Below are 15,478 nucleotides of genomic sequence, written 5' to 3' on the forward strand. Positions count from 1 at the left end.
TGATTATCCCGCATGCATGTTTCAACAGAGGGAGTCATTTATTTAGTTATATAGGCACATTCACTCTTCTAGGTCGGGCCAAAAGGTCCAGCGAAAAAAGCTTGTCGAATTAGAGAACTTAAGGAAATAAAATGGGGTGTTGCACTGCGGGCCACACCAAAAAAAAGGAAGAAAAAAAAAAACAGATCAAGAAAAAGATACATTACACCTGTACACAGTATGTGAACATCAGCACTTGAGTGAAGGAAAAACAACTATATTTCCACAGGCCTGCTATAGTTATAGGAGCGGTGACTCACCAGAGAACTGGTGTAGCTGGGATCCGAGGTGTCGTCCTGCAGGTACCGGGACAGCCCGAAGTCAGACACCTTACACACCAGGTTGCTGTTGACCAGGATGTTGCGCGCCGCCAGGTCGCGGTGCACGTAGTTCATCTCTGAGAGGTACTTCATCCCTGCCGAGATCCCACGCATCATCCCCACCAGCTGGATCACCGTGAACTGCCCGTCGTTTTGCTAAAGGAGCACAGCGGGAAAACAAATGATAATGGTTAGTTCGATGTCACCCTTGGTGTCGTTATGCTGAGTGGAAATCGCTGTAGTATGGAGAGTTCCTAGTGAAATGCCAGCATAATGTTTACAGCTTTTATAGTTAATTATACCAATTCCAATTTGTGGCGCTTGCTCAGTGAGTCATGGAGACATTGTTGACCATTTTTTTTACAAACAAACCGCTCTGGTCTGTAATTAAACTAACCATGCTATCTAATATGTGAATCTGGTTCTCTATTCAGTAATGTGAACATGACGTGTCATGTAGGCATTTTTCCATTTATCTGAACCGTCAGATGGACAAAACCCAGACATTACCCAACTTTGGTGTCTCAGCATCACAGCTGTCCACTGGGACCGTGCACCAGGATTGGAAAAAAGCCTTGTGGGGCATTCTGACCTGAGATCAGATTCATACGAGGTTTCCACTGGACACACACTGGTCTGATGAACCCATTCTGACCTGAGATCAGATTCTAAAAATGTCAGTCGTTCTTCGATAATAAATAAAAATAGCAGACCTACAAGCTCGTATCGCGCCACTCGGTGGCGCGATACGAGCTTGTAGATCTGCTATTTTTCAATAGCTAAAGCACGACATGATGCTGACACCAAAATGGGTGCCCGGTCAGAATGGGTTAAGGGTACATGTTGTCACAACTAGTAACATACTAAACACACACACCAATACTGTATGTGAAAACACACGCACGCACGCCACACACACAGTTTGACTACTACTTCCTCCTTTCCAAATCAAGTGGTTATTTCTGCTCATCTCTGAGTCTGCAGCACACTGTCTCCAGTCCGTCTCCAGTCATGTCTTGTTTACACTTTCACATCAAGCAATTGACACGCTTGCCTTTTGGCATAGGTATTGTTGTACATAAGCAAATTTGGATTCCTCAAAGCATATCCGTCTCCTTCTGTGTCTGTTTAGGACAGGGGTTCCCAAACGTCTTAGCTCGAGACCCAAAAGAGAAATGTGATGGCTCATCGGGGGCCCACACTAGTGAAAAGAGCAAACCGCAGTTTTAGTATTCTGCTGCAAGTGGTTGCAAGTTGTTGCAAATCTTTGGTCTGGACTGGGCTTAAGTGGATTCTTCACACGTGACAACATGAAGACCCTATTTATATGCTCCTAATACGTAGTCACACGCTGGTGCTGCGCTCTGAAAACAAGCTCACACAGTGCGACGTGCCCTGCTGCACCGAGCCAAACTTGCAGATCGCCTATTTCCAGGTTGCCTCGACACAACGTGAACAAACCAGCACAAATCAGGCACACGATTTGAACCCAGACACACACTAACAAATGAGAGGGTAGGGGAGATCGATGGGAACACAAGTAGGATGTGGCGGCAAGCAAAGCCAGCTTCAAAGGGGTCCCTTTAAAGCGGCCCTAGATCAAAGTGGAGCGGAACAGCGATCCGTGAGATTGAGGCCGAGGCGGGCGGGGGGGAATAAATAAAGAAATAAATAACAGACGGGTGGAATATTGATTAAACTGTATGTCCATTCGTTCCCGGCTACAAAAGAGAGAGTGAGGAGTCCAATAACACCTCCGGGCGTTTTAATGGAGAAATTAAATGAGGGGAGCTTTTGCTTTAACCACTGCGGAGGTTCTTCTGAATCTGTGGTTTGGGAGCGAAGGAAGGAACCACGGTCCACGGACGCATGCAGTAACACTAGAAGAGAGATCAACGCATCGCATGTAGACCGGCTATTTCTGCAATTGTTATTAAAAATAAATAAAAAATCACACCCCAGTGTGAAGTGAGTGGTGCCCTTGAGGTCTGATGATGACGTATTGACCACCATGACGTCACAGGGGACAGAATAGTGAGTTTCAGCATTTTCCAAGTCAATGGCAAAATAAAGTCTATCTACCATTAATAATTGACACCCAAAGACACACAATCAACTGTTGGGAGTGTTTAGCACCGCTCAAAAAAAGGAATGATTTTGGACATACAAGGTTTCCACCTGACAGTTACCTGGTGCATTCCTCACTATAACCACCTCTTTGAGCTCCACGCAGTTGCTAATGAAATATACGTCGTTGCTCAGATAGCAGTACTGTGAGACTCGGCCTGTGTGTGTGTGTCTGTGTGTGTGTGTGTGTGTGTGTGTGTGTGTGTGTGTGCGCGCGCGCCACTCGGCACAACGCCAACGTGTCGAGAAGGCAGTTGGCCTAGTCGCATTTTGGGCATGTTGCTAGGCAACCACAATAAATGGGGTTTGTCGAGAGTAAGTCCATGAATAACAAGGGTGCTTCATGCTCTCCGTGTATTCCTTTAGTAAAAGGTTAACAGCGTGACGGTGGCAGTGGGTACCTTTGATCAGACAGAGAAACAATAACCTGACATACATAGACCTATACTGTACACCAACAACGGACTCATTTGAAGTAGCAAGGACTGAACAAGGTACGTTTTCAAAGGAGGGAAAAAAAAGGAAATAGGAAGCTATTCTATAGTTATCAGGTTGGGTTTCCTTCATGAAAGGTGTTTATTTTTTGGAAAATGCGACCATACCATTTTTGTCACTTCACTAATATGAAGCTTAATATAAGCTTTTACAAATTTGAAGCTAATATGAAGCTTAATATAAGCTTTTCCAAATTTAAGCTGCTATTTTAAGCACGGCATTACAGTCAAACATTTTCAAAATGAGCAGGTCTGCAGTATGGGCTCACAGCACGTTGTGCGGTGTGACACGTTGTGAGCTTGTGGAGCTATATTTTCTGTAGTGTGTAGAGTTGAAGTTGTTAAACACACCTGGCATCCCCACTTCACCGGAAGCCTTATCGACGCGAGAGCTTTAAACCATATATAACTCATGGGAAGGGAAACCAACAACTGCTAAATTGAGTTCATGTCGCATTTTCGCCATGCACACTTCAGTGGTTCAGTTCTACTTGACTTAGCTTTCACCGCAGCTAAACTAGTTTGAACCTCTGATGCACTGACACCCAGGTCCATGTACCACTGCATCTGGCACTTAGTCCAGTGTCAAACGTCCCCGACTCGCCAATTGCGCTGCCGATAAACATTAACATTAGGGTCCTCAAAGTAGAGGCCACTGTCTGTAAATATTTAAAATGACATCCGGATTCATGTACAAACAGATATTCCTCACTCGAGGTAGTTCTACGGGGCTTAACCCATTCTGAACGGGCACCCATTTTGGTGTTAGCATCATGTTATGCTTTAGCTATTTAAAAATAGCAGATCTACAAGCTCATATCGCGCCACCGAGTGGCGCGATACGAGCTTGTAGGTCTGCTATTTTTGAAAAATCGAAGAGCGACTGACATTTCTAGAATCTGATCTCAGGTCAGAATGGGTTAATCAGACCAGTGTGTGTCCAGTGGAAACCTCGTATGAATCTGATCTCAGGTCAGAATGGCTTAATGGGCAGCGCCTGTTAGCGGGAATTCTGTTGGCGTGGGAGGAGTAGAACGAGGCTATACGTCCTCCCGGTGGCGGCTGCTCTCTGCTGTTGTATCCTACAGACTGTAGTATACAGTAACTACTGTGTGTGTGTGTGTGTGTGTGTGTGTGTGTGTGTGTGTGTGGTTGACCAACTGCTGTATGGTCAACTACATAATGGCCAGCGATCGGCAGGAGGGCAAAAGCGGAGATATAAGGAGCAGCTCAAAACATCACTGAGGAGGTGTGGAATTACAGCACACGCAGCTGGAGAGCTCTGCCTCAGAACACACTTGGTGGAGGCAGCTCTGCCATACTGGACTTCAGCGTTTTGAAGAACAGAGGAGTAAGGCGAGGGAAGGGAAACGCCAGGGGGGAGAAAGATGATCACTGCAGCCAAGGCCACAACTAATACTGACTTCATACGCCCTCACTGCAATAAACCATGTGGCGCTCGGAATGGACTTCACAGCCACACTTCACAGCGTGTGAGAGAGGAGGAAATAATTCAAATTGAGGAGAAAACGGGGTAAAAAAAAGACATTTAGCCCACCCTTAGGAAGGAGTCCAGGGCGCCGTTCTCCATGAACTCTGTGACGATCATGACGGGGCGGCTCTTGGTGACCACGCCCTCTAGACGGATGATGTTGGGGTGGTCAAACTGGCCCATGATGGACGCCTCCGACAGGAAGTCCCGCCTCTGCTTGTCCACGTAGCCCGCCTTGAGTGTCTTGATGGCCACGTAGATCTCTCTCTTACCGGGCAGCTTCAAGCGGCCCTTGTACACCTCCCCAAACTCACCTGAGAGCAGAGACGCCCGGAAAGAGTACAACATGAAAGAAACATCTATGGAATTACTATAGAACCCTAGGTGTGGTTATGAGAATATATAATATTCAAATATGTCTTCCATGTGTATTTTTGATCATGTTTTAGGGGAGAAACAAATCACGGCACTCCATCCATTTTTCTTTTTTTACATTTTTCTTATAGTAGTACAAAGGTAAGGTAGGTTGAAATCTCTTTTTTGCAAGTAGAAATATATCCGGGTCTTACAGGGTTAAGAGATTTAGAAAGGGGTTCATTAGATCCAATTCTATTCATCTAGAAGGCTAATTAGAATTCTCTGTCCTCGGGCAGAAGCATCGCTGCACGTGTGTCTCAACGTGATCTACATCTGGCATGCTAAGTGTTGTCCAACGTACAGTATGCCTCACCATAATGCTCACTTCAGAATATTATGAGCAGTGGGGCTCCAGCTGACTCACAGCAGTCATCCATCTTAGGAAATGTCTGCCAAGTTCATCCATATTCCCCAATCAAAGGATAACAGGCACGAGCACTATCCGGTAAATATGTGAAATGGCGTTTCATTAACACATTCTGACCGGGCACCCATTTTGGTGTCGGCATCATGTTATGCTTTAGCTATTTAAAAATAGCAGATCTACAAGCTCATATCGCGCCACCGAGTGGCGCGATACGAGCTTGTAGGTCTGCTATTTTTGAAAAATCAAAGAATGACTGACATTTTTTAGAATCTGATCTCAGGTCAGAATGGGTTCATCAGACCAGTGTGTGTCCGGCGGAAACCTCGTATGAATCTGATCTCAGGTCAGAATGGGTTAATCACCACCGCCCCAGCATCCCGCAGAGATGGCATACAGTGAAATAAACAAAAGTGTGAATCTGTTATTAGCCCCCTCCCAACCCACCCCCTTCCGCATCCAAGGCGGCCCTACCCCCTATATCTCTGACACTTCCTCACACCTCGCTTGCTGAGTGAGCTGGTCTGTGTATAGGAGCTATTCCCGGCCTGGTCTCATTACCTGGGATATTTCAGGCTCTGCAAAAACCAACACATATCAGTGTGTCCTCCGTTTGCTGTCAACAAGGTGTGTCCTGCCCTGTTGCGAAAGGACGCTCTGCACATACTGTACAGGCAATACACTACAAAGCTATGACACACAGGAGCTGCTCCTATAGTATAGAGTATAGACCAGGTCTACCTGGTCTGTTTAACCCATTCTGACCTGAGATCAGATTCATACGAGGTTTCCGCCGGACACACACTGGTCTGATGAACCCATTCTGACCTGAGATCAGATTCTAAAAATGTCAGTCGTTCTTCGATTTTTCAAAAATAGCAGACCTACAAGCTCGTATCGCGCCACTCGGTGGCGCGATATGAGCTTGTAGATCTGCTATTTTTAAATAGCTAAAGCATAACATGATGCTGACACCAAAATGGGTGCCCGGTCAGAATGGGATAGAGTCTATACAGACCAGGTAGACCCTCTTGTGTGGGCTGGTAACCATTTGAACGCAATTTTTGTATTACCCGATTAGCTCTATTAAAAAAAAAATGATATTTCCACAATGCCTGAATGGCAATCTATTCATTAAAGTTATAATGAAGCTGGCGCAGAGAAAAGCAATTTTCCTTCCATTTAAATGTTTTCGTTAACAATAACATGTTAACGTTCACCTTCACCTTCACCTATCCTGTAACCCCGGAGGGTCGTTGGGGCACCACAGATGTTAACGTTATGGTGAGTTAAAAGGGGATCATGTGAGGCAGAACAGGGCAGAGAGAGAGAGAGAGAGAGACACAGAGAGAGACAGAGAGAGAGTTATTTCTGGCACCATGTTGGTCCCACGACATCTGGCCTATATGCCGCTAGTGCACTTGACACGGACTCCTGACACTTTCCCATGTGATGGTACAGCCGGGGTGGGGGGGGGGGGGGGGGGGCGGGGTGGGGGGGCCGGGGTGGGGGGGCCGGGGTGGGGGGCGGGGGGGTCCTTATAGGCACTCGCGCGGTTTTAGGAGGTAAACATGTTTGTGTGAAAGTGTATGTCAGCTTGTAAAAACACATCAATACAGCATAAACCACACACATCACATTCACCTTGTATATGTGTGTGCACACACAGTCTACTCACAGCACGGATGCACACACACACACACACACACACACACACACACACACACACACACACACACACACACACACACACACACACACACACACACACACACACACACACACACACACACACACACACACACACACACACACACACACACACACACACATTCCATCACCCATTCACTGTACCTGCCCCGATGACCTCCTCGATCTTGACGGTGGAGACGTCGATCTCCTTGGCGAATTCGCGGACGGCCTCATTGGGGTCCTCGTAGGTAAAGGGGTCGATGTAGATCTTCATCCCCGGCGAGCCTGAGAAGTGGGTCGGGCAGCCCAGTGGGGAGGGGCAGTTAGACATGTCGGCTCGCAAAGAGAGCTCTAGAACAACCAGAGTGCTCCAGTGAGCATTGTGGGGAAAGGACAACTGCTCCGTGTTATGAAAAAAACATGGCTGATGGTGGGATGCTCTCACAAAATGGTACACCTCGACATGGCGAAACGTGGTGACTTGCATTCAAACATTTACGAGCCACTGGTCCGAGGCGGACCAGAGCACTGTGGTATGGGGACAGAATGTGTAAGGATTGACACACAACTAACAGCAGGTGTGTCTGCCTCAAACTAAACAACATCTGTTACAAAATGGTGGTTTGATGATTCGGTCTTTGAAAGGGGGAGCAAAAAACGTCAGACCAGAGAGAAAGAGAGAGAGATATGGTGGGGGGGGGGGGGTTGGGGAAGGGGGGGGGAGGGCTGAAGGGTTATATAGAAAGAGTAAATGCAGACATAATTCCCCCCCCCCCCCCCCCCCCTCCTCCCCGTACTCTAGCAGACTGTGCTCTTTGATAGCAGTAGAACCAATTTCCCCGCAGCCCCGTTCCCCACGGGAGCTCATAAAGAGATAAAAACCACTGCGCTATCAACCGCCTCTTTATGCCTGCTCTGAGATAGGTGAGCTCGGTTCGCTGTCTGGAGATGTGTGCACATGGTACGACAGATTGTTTCTGGGACGACAGGGCGGGGCATGCGAGGGGGGGGGGGGGCTTATGCTTGCTGAAAGGCACTTGTAAACACATTCGCCAACATGAGGCCGCAGCGGCGACTTGGAGGCGGACGTAAAGTGGATGTCAGGATCATCATTTCCCGCGCTGACACTCACAGGGACAGTCATCCCTCTCAGGGCTGTTTAACCCATTCTGACCTGAGATCAGATTCATACGAGGTTTCCGCCGGACACACACTGGTCTGATGAACCCATTCTGACCTGAGATCAGATTCTAAAAATGTCAGTCGCTCTTCGATTTTTCAAAAATAGCAGACCTACAAGCTCATATCGCGCCACCGAGTGGCGCGATACGAGCTTGTAGATCTGCTATTTTTAAATAGCTAAAGCATGACATGATGCTGACACCAAAATGGGTGCCCGGTCAGAATGGGTTAGTGGCAAACCGGTGCATTCATGATTGGAATGAAACCATCTTCATCAAGTCGATTTGTGCCTGTTCATTTGCATGAGCGATGCACGGAGAGAGGAGCCTCCGGAGGGAGAGAGAGGGGGCGGAGGACGAGGTCTTGGTCTTGGAGGGATCTAAGTGCCTCACCTAGCTCTTGAACGGAGGCTCAGCCTAGTTACGTACTGCTCTAATTGCCTTGAACCGTGCATGGGTGAATGTAATTGCTGATTAGATATTCCATACCAACTGGATTTAAGTTAATCCATGTGAGGGTTAAAGCCAGTGTATCCAATAAGGACATTCTATTTACAAGAATTGGAGCTCACTGCTGGGTTGAACTAAGAAATCTCTGCGTGACACTTGCAACGCAACTGTGTCTCATTTCTGGTTTCTGGACTTGAGCCGCTTTCATGTCCAATTTAAATTGCAGACAGTCCTCTCCCTACATCCCCCTAGCAGTCCTGTTTAACTGGACTCATCATTTTATGGCCTTCGGATAAAAAATAGATCCCTGCATTAATATTTCATGGCTTCTTGATGTGAGTGCACGGGGCAAATGCATCCAGACGCCGACTCTATTTTTACCCATATATAAAACAACAGCCGTGATAGGAGAGGATAACTGGCTAGTGGCTACTGCTGTGATTCATGGCTACACAATATATATACTGTCCGTGTATGATACAGCCTTCCCCCAGATGGTCTCAAACTCTCACATCCACACACACAGTCACACACACAGTCACACACACACACACACACACACACACACACACACACACACACACACACACACACACACACACACACACACACACACACACACACACACACACACACACACACACACACACACACATGCAGGAAGTTAGGCAGGCAGACACACACAGTCAGACACACATGGATGCATGCACATGCAGCACAGGCAGTATTGCACACATGCACGCACACACATCTATACCAACTATGATACGGTCTAATGTTTCACTGATTCATCTGCGATTCTGCGTGACACTGTATGGAAGTGTATACAGTGTGTGTGTGTGTGTGTGTGTGAGGGGGGGGTAGCAATCTCATTAGACCACTGGAAATCTATAAACTCAAATGGTTATAAGAGCATTTACTTGGCCAGAATAGTAAATTACGGTTTACTGTGTGTCACTTAACCATGTTATTTTCACCAATGTCCAGCATTTATCCTCCTATTAGTCTAGCTGGTTCACTTAGGGAATGGCCCTAATGCATACACTAATCAACCCCATGGCACTAATGCCCACATTAATCTATTACTGTCAAATTGATTAGCCTCATGCACAGCATTTACATATTGCCTACTGTCAAGCAGTGCTATCGAAATGAAACAATGACTTAATTCATGCTCATGGTCGTTGGAAGGAATTCATTGATAAGGCTAGCAAAAGGCTATGTGGATTTCTTATACATTTTGCCTGTCAGAATTGTCAAAAAAATAGCTCATCTCCATTGCCATCCAACACGTTGCATAGCGATGCATTGCGAGCTCTTAGAGCGGCTATTTTTACTATTCTTCATACGATGAAGTACATATAGGTGGTTAAGTGGTTAATTTATTATTATTGATTAGCCTCATATGCTAAAATGTGACTTCAATAATGTCGTTGGTTGAAAAATAATTAATAAATATTGCATGCAAGACTATGCCACTTTCTTATACAGTCTTTTGCCTGTCAGTATTCACATTTTACGACAGTACAGTACAGCACCAGCCTGTTGTATGTGATTCCTTGGTTCCTTTCAAGGACATTAGCATACACAATGCGGTACCCTATACTAGCTTTGTGCGGCACTAGATATGCACACTAATCTACTGCACGGTGTAGCTCTGCGACTATACAGACTGTCATCGCGTTCATAAACACAAACTAATTAGCCGACGTTTGATGTGTGGGAGTCATTCATCAGGAGCACACAGAGACGTATTAGTGGTGAGATCATACAGAGTGTGTGTGTGTGTGTGTGTGTGGGGGGGGGGGGGGGGGTGGGGGTTGGAAAAAAACACTCTATTACTATTTAATCATATGGGATTAACAGTCAAATTGGCATGTGATATTAAAATGTTAATTTGGATGTATAGGGCAACATTCACAACCACATCTCGGTGCAATGAGTGGAATTGTGAAGCATTAAACGAGTATATGATTATTAACCCATTCTGACCTGAGATCAGATTCATACGAGGTTTCCGCCGGACACACACTGGTCTGATTAACCCATTCTGACCTGAGATCAGATTCTAAAAATGTCAGTCGTTTTTTCAAAAATAGCAGACCTACAAGCTCGTATCGCGCCACTCGGTGGCGCGATATGAGCTTGTAGATCTGCTATTTTTCAATAGCTAAAGCATAACATGATGCCGACACCAAAATTGGTGCCCGGTCAGAATGGGTTAACCACTTAAAACCTATACTTAGTTGACCGGATTCCCAAGGGCTCATATACTAGGACCCTTCCTGTTTTTGCTCTACTACACTATCTTTGCCAAAAAATAGGCTTAAGCTCACAGCACGTCACATTGCATCATGCTGTGAGCTTGTAGATATTTCGCTGAATGTACTCCGTCAGATTATAGCGAATACTGTATATGTGGTTAAAGACCTAAGCCTAATACTCCATAGCATGATGGCGTGTCACTTGCTGACAATTAGCCAACAATTAGCAAGGGACAGCGGCATGTGATGGATTAATGAAGCTGTACGGAGGTAAGGTAGTGTCTGTCTGCTAATGAATCCATGCTGACACGCTGATGGAGTTGGTATCGATGTGTGCGAGATATTTTAGTAGAAAAGAGAATCAATGCATGGAGCCTCACAGTAGTTCTGGTCCTACCAATGCATGCATGCACACACGCACGCACACCCTCCAATCACACTAGGCTATAATGGTAATCACACTACTGGTTCAATCTCCAGGCGGACTGACATACTATTACATTCTCCACATCTCTCCGCTGCTGCTACAACGAAAATGAGAGCTCCTCAGTGATCAAACTCTCTCCACCTCCCCAGCCTCCTCCAGGTCTTCAAAACTGTGTCCGCATGTCATTAATGTGTGTTCATTATGTACTGTAATCGTGTTCTTTTAATTCCGGTGTATATCTTTGAGTACTATACTGCCTCGTGTGGAGTTTCATGTCTTCCTCTGCTCTCAGTCTGGGTCATATACTTATTATTATTCTGTATATCTGAGCCACACCGCCAACTTCAATGCCATATCACTGTGTAAAAAAAAGAAAAGTCTCATCTTCACAACAGTGTCTGACTGAAATTGGATTTGAACAGAACATGGTTTGTGAGATATTTGTGAACGGGTCGGGGTACAGTGTTGAATGTATGAAAGATAAATGTGAACATACAAACAGGATGTCGAGTCAGCCTGTTTCGCGCTCGCGCACGCACACACACACACACACACCAACGCGGTCCATTTTTAACACAGGTGTGTTAAAAATGGACCAGTATAAAGGGCCCACTTCTACAGTCACTAACCACTTTCATCCTGGTATCCCATCTCGTGGCATGACAGGCGGACATTTTACAAAAAAAATGACAAAGTATATAATAGGGCTTGAGTGGTTAACACTCAAGGGTTTTACTCTGAAGCCCCCTATATGCACATGCATATTATTTCACGATGCCGGTACAGTGTTTCAGACCCCTAACATCCATCCGTGTTCACGGCCATTTGGACAGACTCCTCTAACCCATTCTGAACGGGAACCCATTTTGGTGTTAGCATCATGTTATGCTTTAGCTATTGAAAAATAGCAGATCTACAAGCTCATATCGCGCCACCGAGTGGCGCGATACGAGCTTGTAGGTCTGCTATTTTTTTTTTAATCGAAGAGCGACTGACATTTTTAGAATCTGATCTCAGGTCAGAATGGGTTCATCAGACCAGTGTGTGTCCGGCGGAAACCTCGTATGAATCTGATCTCAGGTCAGAATGGGCTAATTAGGTTGTGGTAGCGTGTCACGCGGCTGATAAGCTGATCCACAGTCATCACTTGTAATCTGTGCAGACATCGCCGGTGACTCGCGCGGCGACAGCTCGGGCTGTCGTAGCCGTATAGGCAGCTGGGAGAAAAGCCGGCAGCACTTATTTGGTGTTCCACCCAAAACAATTGGCAAAGTGCCCCCGATCGGCGCTTTATTGTCCCGCTGAATACTGTAATTACAGAACTGTCAGTCAAATCTTGCGAGAAGGGGAGGGGGGGGGGGACGACGACGACGACGACAACAATGCTCTGCGGGCCATTACAGTATGAGTCGTTATGAGAGAGCTTATGGAAGTGAACCTGCGAGTAAATATAGGAACCGCTTCTCGCCTGTTTTCTTTCCTCTCCACTCCAAAGAGCTCGTTTGATGATTAGCGCTGTTAGCCGTCCCACGTCTTTTGTTTGTTATTCCCCACTTATGTTAATTACATTTGGGCTTTCCACCCAAAGATAGCCGCGCCGGCGACAGAACTGGCTCTTCTGAGAGTTGCCGCAGGGAGAAGGCAGAGGCGTTTTCTCCTCCGCCCGCAGCGTTTTAATGAGCCCGCGGCTGCCACCGCTGTAGCCGTGACACAAAGTAACCGTGTTGAAATGCTTTGCTGTGTCAGGCCTGACAAAACTCTATCCCCTCGAGTGAGCCCTTTTCAGACTGCCAGGTCGGCAATACAGAGGGCTTTCATTTGCACACACACGCACGCAACCGTGTGCGCGCATGCTAACACACTCTCTCTCTCTGCGTGCGTGTGCGTGTGTGTGTGTGTGTGTGTGTGTGTACAATGGTGGATGTTGATGGAAGTATGTGTGTGTGTCCCTCTAGGCTACGTCGCCTCATCAGTCAGTGCCCTGAGAGTGCTAAAACCATGGCTCAATCACAGCTAAATTCCACAAGTGAGAGATGACTGTCAATCAATGTCACCGCAGGGTAGGAAAAGAAAATGCCATTTATACATCAATCCATTTACGAGCCTGCCAGCTCCAATGTACCCGTTCTTTACCCACAAACCCTGATTCACTTGAAACTTTCAAACGTTTAAAAAAGAAAATAGCAGATCTATAAACTCACAAACGTCACACTGTGGTATGCTGTGAGCTTGTATCTGCTATTTTCACTATTTCTTTGTACATAAAAACAAACAGATTTTTTTATTTTCGTAATTTTTTTTTATTATTATATTATTATTATTGCTTGGATGGATTGATCCGACTGCATGTTTTGCCAATATAGGGACACCAGGCTGAAAGTGGTTTTGACTGGGATGAAGTGGGCTTTAAAACGATACCCACCACTTACTCTATCCCTTGTAGGCATAGCCGGAGGCCAGATCACCAGCTAAAGAGTCTAGACTCACCTCTCCCTGTGCTGTAGTGCTGCAACTTGTCACTGTAGACGGCCTCCTTAGTGTAGGCCCTTTTCCTACCAGAGACAGAGAGAGAGAGAGGTTTGACAGCATGAAGGGATGAAGGGAAAGTCTTGGGCAAAGCCCATAAAAACATGACCCAGTCCCAAATTCAATCAGTTGCAGTGGGTTAGCGGTGGCAAATTAAGTTTATGAAAATGAGCAGATTTTTTAATTAGACCGTGATAGGATCTCTAATGCTATTCATCTCTTTCGCCGCAGCATCAAAAGCGCCCCGGCAACGTTTGATGAGCACTTAACCACCGACAGTGCTCAATGTCGCACACACCACTGCGGAACGTTCAACTTTCATGCTTCACAGAGAGGAGAATGTGACATGAACGCTTTGGGAAATGTAATTGCCTAAAATGAGTTAACAAGGTCAAAAAAGGTGCCCATATGTAAAATTGTATTGCTGTTGCTAAGCTGTTGCTAAGTGCCCAAACTTGCATGGTGTCTATTTATGGTCGGAGGATGTTGAATGTTAAGTTCTGGCAGTTTTATTTTCTAACCTGAACCTCATTTTGTGAAGATTCTATTAAGATTCTGGCTGCATTGATCTTTCACCAGATAATAATGAAAGCAAATCTCATGAGTTTCACAATTTGTGAAGATGGTTGGTGTTGTGACATTCTATGACGTGTCATGGTTTGAAAGCAGACTCTGTGCATATTATGTAGAGTAGACCCAGTCAACGTGGCATTCTTGTTTCCTGTTCAAAGTTTCAAGTTAATTTCCCCCACGGCTTTGTTTGATTCACATAAAAAGGTGTCATGTGTGGTTCCGGTTCAAGCCTGCTGCCAGGCCAGGTATGCCACCTTCTGACAACTGAGTTAATGAGTCAATGATTTCCTGGGATACTCACTATACGAAGACATTATTAGGAGTTTGTTAAGTTATTGTATATATGCATGTGAACTGAAGGGTCGCTCAGCCCAACGGCGCTAAGGACGATGACCAGTGTCTTGGCAATGGAAAGCGCAGACCAGAGCTTTCCAGGCAGACGGTGCTTCGATCAAGCAGGACGCTGTTATGAGACGAAGCTGAGTCGGGGGACGGGGCACTCAAAGTCCACAGAAGCAGGCCAATAACACTGACATGGTTAGAAAATGTAAATTCACAGAGCATATAAAAAAGCCAGTGAATAAGTTAAGCTTTGAATTGATCCATTGATTAACATTTTACCCAGCCAATGAATAATGGAATGTGCTACAGGTACAACACTTGATTTGAATCACAACAAAATAAAGCATGTGAGCTCTGACTCAGGAGTTATTTTTGATCAGTTAACTTCTCCAACCACGTTCTATATCAGTCTGAAACTTTAACAGAAAAATAAAAATAAATCAACAGCTGCTCTGCCTTGAGTTCGAAGATCGTTTTAGCACAACATTTATCATACTGTACATGGGCAACTGGTGGCCCATCACTTAATGCGGCCCGCAGGCTAATATCAGAATACTGATATATTATTGATTTAATTTCATAAAGTTAACATAACTAACATTACATAACTAACAGGATTTCTCTGCGACGCGTTTTGAGCTTGTAGATCTGCTATTTTTGCTACGACAGAAATATGCAATGTGGGCCTCTAGAGTGAGTGTGGAAATATAGTGGTCCTCTCCATCGTCAAAGTTGCCCACCCCTGCCATATACAGTATCATGTCCTCACC

At 45.7% G+C, this 15,478-nt stretch overlaps 1 protein-coding gene across 1 annotated transcript in view; it reads right to left on the reverse strand.

The window, feature by feature from the left end:
• Nucleotides 1-15,478, reverse strand: part of LOC310870403 (ephrin type-B receptor 1-B-like) — a 231,594-nt gene that overhangs the window by 31,064 nt on the left and 185,052 nt on the right. The window contains exons 10-13 of the mRNA XM_083781609.1: nucleotides 13,755-13,819; nucleotides 7,108-7,296; nucleotides 4,539-4,786; nucleotides 300-515 (exon numbers count right to left, since the gene is read on the reverse strand). Of these exons, the coding sequence (XP_083637735.1) occupies nucleotides 300-515; nucleotides 4,539-4,786; nucleotides 7,108-7,296; nucleotides 13,755-13,819 (718 nt within the window). The remainder of the gene's footprint in view (nucleotides 1-299; nucleotides 516-4,538; nucleotides 4,787-7,107; nucleotides 7,297-13,754; nucleotides 13,820-15,478) is intronic.

This window comes from Protomyctophum parallelum (assembly GCF_964188405.1).
Source record: "Protomyctophum parallelum genome assembly, chromosome: 14".
In the NCBI taxonomy this organism is placed as follows: Eukaryota; Metazoa; Chordata; class Actinopteri; order Myctophiformes; family Myctophidae; genus Protomyctophum; species Protomyctophum parallelum.